The sequence below is a fragment of the Frankliniella occidentalis genome, unplaced genomic scaffold (assembly GCF_000697945.3).
Source record: "Frankliniella occidentalis isolate FOCC.00 unplaced genomic scaffold, Focc_3.1 Scaffold398, whole genome shotgun sequence".
In the NCBI taxonomy this organism is placed as follows: Eukaryota; Metazoa; Arthropoda; class Insecta; order Thysanoptera; family Thripidae; genus Frankliniella; species Frankliniella occidentalis.
In genome coordinates this window covers 50,345-53,739 of record NW_026267520.1, presented here as the reverse complement: position 1 = coordinate 53,739, position 3,395 = coordinate 50,345, and the positions used below count along the sequence as shown (strand labels likewise).

Below are 3,395 nucleotides of genomic sequence, written 5' to 3'. Positions count from 1 at the left end.
CCCCTCTTCTCGCTGTTGCATAGTTACTGCGTTCGTGAAACGTTCTCATACGGCGCAGCCACGGCACCGCTCACACAGGCTGCGGGAGCTGCGGGCGGAGCGAAATCGAAAGGGTTATCTCAAATAGAAGTGTTGTTGTCGTCGTCCGGGGGGCATGATAGGCTTTAGTAGGACGAAAAGATCCGCCGCTTCCAACGCAGGATACGCTGACCTATTTGGATTCATAGGTACCACTATTTGTCGTTGACGTATTCATGCGGGGCTGTACATCAAAACATTCGGACGACTAACCGCTCCGAATACGAGTGTCCTTGAGTGTGACGTGAATGAATGAAGTTGTGTTTCTCTTGTTGTGTTGTTTTCAAATACTATCGTCTAGTTTTATTTTTCAATCGATTCTTGAGGTTTTCTTCTAACAGCTACTTATTATCTCTTGCTGTTAAGGACCTCTCCGGTTTTATCTCATTGGCACTCACTGTCATGGACAAGTCATTAGAATTATTGTTTCTGCCTCTCAGTCTGTCCTCTGTGATTCTCTAATTCTTGCTCTTCCTATGAATGTGTTTTAGGTACTTCAATGTTTTTCTCACATCTGTTACAGGATTTTTATTTTGTTTACTTACAATCGTTGCTTCAACCATGGCAACTACAGCCCCCGCAGAACCTTTGGCTGCAGTTCTGAAGAGTGTAAATGACTTTACTCTTGACCTGTACCTGGTATGTATTTTTTTTCAGGAAAATTTCTTGTACACTATATTTATTGATATTGGTTTAAAGTTTATAATTCTATAACAGAAAGCAGCTGAAGCCAAAGGTCCTGGAAAAAATATTCTAGTTTCTCCTTTGAGTGCCTCATTGGTGACTGCAATGGTGCATGCAGGTGCTCGTGGGAAGACACTGGAAGAAATAACCAAAGGTCTCCGCTACCCCACTGATAAAGACACCCTTGAAAAGGGCTTCAGCTCACTTCATGATCTTCTCGCTGTGAGTTCTATTATCTCTGAAATACTCCTAATGTTTGTGTTTTGTTTTTTTTTGTACTTATGTATTAATCTATCTCATATTTTCTGAAATTTCCAGAACACTCCAAATGTTACTCTTGAAATAGCAAACAAAGTATTTGTAGAAAAAACAGCTCATGCTAAACTAGTTGAGGGTTACAAAAAAACAATTACTGAAGTTCATAAATCTGATGTTGAGTCGGCCGATTTCCTGAATAATCATGATAAGGAGAGAATTTCAATCAACAACTGGGTGTCTGACAAAACACATGAGAAAATCAAAGACCTTCTTCAACCTGGTAAGGATGGATTTTAAAATATCCTCATTTTTCTTTCTGGATTGGTTGCATTGATCTGTGATTATCTTATTCCTTCAGGCGTTGTTACTCCTGCCACCGCTATGGTGTTGGTTAATGCTATTTACTTTTATGGAAAGTGGAAGGAACAGTTTGACAAGAAACAAACTTACCCCGAGGACTTCTACATCACAAAGAGTCAGACTGTGAAAGTGCCCATGATGCACATGACCAAAAACATGCGATATGCTGAGATTCCAGAACTTGACGCCAAGGCAGTTGAGCTTTGTTATACTGTAAGTTTAAAAGTAGAATCCACCATTGGATGTTAACAATGCAGTTAATCTTAATAATGCTTTCAATCCAATATTCATAACTGTTGCAGAATGAAAATGTTTGTCTCCAAATCATTCTCCCCAATGCTAAGGATGGTCTTGAAGGCTTACAGCAAAAGCTTCGTGCTGGAGCCTTTGATTTGTCAAACATTCCTTTCTACCCCACCAAAGTTCAGTTAAGCTTGCCCAAGTTCAAACTTGAAGAAACCATCAATATTAAGGACCTGTTCAAAAAGGTACCAGTATATTACTGTTAGGATTCAAACAGTGATTTTTCGCAAATATGTACATAGCAATTTTGTGTGTGTTTTTTTTTAATTTTTATTTAACGACAACTTTTTTGTATCATTATTAGATGGGCATGCAGTCTATGTTTGAACAAAGTGCTGATTTTAGTGGAATGTTTGATGGTGTGCCTGTAGCAGTCTCTGATGCCATTCAGAAGACATTCATGGATGTTAATGAGGAAGGCACTGAAGCTGCAGCAGCTACCGGTAAGCTATTTGTCATATTTCTATCATTGAAACTATTTGCTTTGCTTTTCTTGGTTGCAAATACCTACTACTTTACTTTAGGAGTTTGTTTTGGATATGTGGGCTGCTTTTCCATTTTGCATGGCTTGTTTTAACTTTCCAGTTTCGTATCCTGTCATATTCATTCCACCATTCGCATTTCTTATCTACTTGCATTGGAGGTATTGGGTTGTTTTTATTTTCTCGCTTGCATCCCATCAATCTGGTTTGCACCATTTTTGCATCTTTGATCATTGTTCATTCATTCCTCCCTGAGTTCTAAGTCCCTAATTTCATTAAGTTATGAGTTTAAACGCTCGATCCAATTTTTTTTTATTTTTTTTATGAAGTGTTATCCTTTTTACCTTCTGTTGCCAATTATTATAATTTATACTAATATGTTATGTTCGCCACTCTGAAAGTGTTAGTGCAACTTTCTCATTTTTTTCTTCATTCCAGTGCATGATGGTTTTATTAGCGTGTGATATTTGAAATCTTGTGTGTCAGTACATTTTAATTATGTTCTGTAATTTTGTTCTAATTTTAAAATCAGAATCATAAGCTCTCTTTTTCCTTATAGAAACATGCATTAGAGTCCTAGGACTCTAGCAGTATGTACTGTGTGGTTTTGACTTGCAGCGTACTGTACAATTTATTCATTACATGTTCACATGTCATGATTATGTTACCAGTTACTTACAATATTTTTTTGCCGTTTTTTTTCCTCAGCTTGTGTTAGCAGAAGGAAGCGTTGTATCGAGATGCCTGTTGAATTGTTCGTGGACCACGCATTTTTGTTCAGACTTGTAAATGTTGCTTCTGTCATTTTTGTGGGATGCCATTGTGAACCCACCCCTGTGTCCGGTGAAGATGATGCGTGTGATACAAATGAGGATCCACTCTTCAATGATAATCCTCAACCAGACGATAATGTTCGTCCTCACAAGCCCAGTCATTGTGAATTATGATTTCAATTACTTTTTTTTTTAATCTTTAGTATTTGAAATGTATTTTTTGCATTCTTCCTTATTTGTTTTGAGCCTGTATCAGGTTCCGACACTTAATTTATTGTGACACTTAATTCTTACTTTTTAAGTCTTCGTCGGTACAATGTATATATGTTCCATGTCCATAGAAACTCACAAGACTTTGATATTAAGCTGTGCTTTTACAATGGAGAGGATCTATATTTTTGGGGTACAAGCGTTTTTACAGATTACAATTTTTAAAAAGAATCATAATTTGTTCTTT

General features: G+C 37.3%; 2 protein-coding genes across 17 annotated transcripts in view; both read left to right on the top strand.

The window, feature by feature from the left end:
• Positions 1-3,395, top strand: part of LOC113206363 (uncharacterized) — a 19,982-nt gene that overhangs the window by 14,420 nt on the left and 2,167 nt on the right. The window lies entirely within an intron of this gene.
• The window catches only part of LOC113206353 (antichymotrypsin-2), a 29,764-nt gene continuing 26,430 nt past the window's right edge, over positions 62-3,395 (top strand). For 14 of the 15 annotated variants that reach the window (XR_003303424.2, XR_008012045.1, XM_026422389.2 and 11 more), the window contains exons 1-7: positions 62-227; positions 602-717; positions 796-984; positions 1,081-1,300; positions 1,379-1,593; positions 1,683-1,868; positions 1,988-2,126. Coding sequence is in view for 13 of the 15 variants with exons in the window: in XM_026422389.2 (XP_026278174.1) it covers positions 155-227; positions 602-717; positions 796-984; positions 1,081-1,300; positions 1,379-1,593; positions 1,683-1,868; positions 1,988-2,126 (1,138 nt within the window). In the remaining 2 variants the exon portion in view is untranslated. Of the gene's footprint in view, positions 228-601; positions 718-795; positions 985-1,080; positions 1,301-1,378; positions 1,594-1,682; positions 1,869-1,987; positions 2,127-2,873; positions 3,390-3,395 lie in introns of those variants that run through there. The other variant, XM_026422391.2, reaches the window with a different exon arrangement.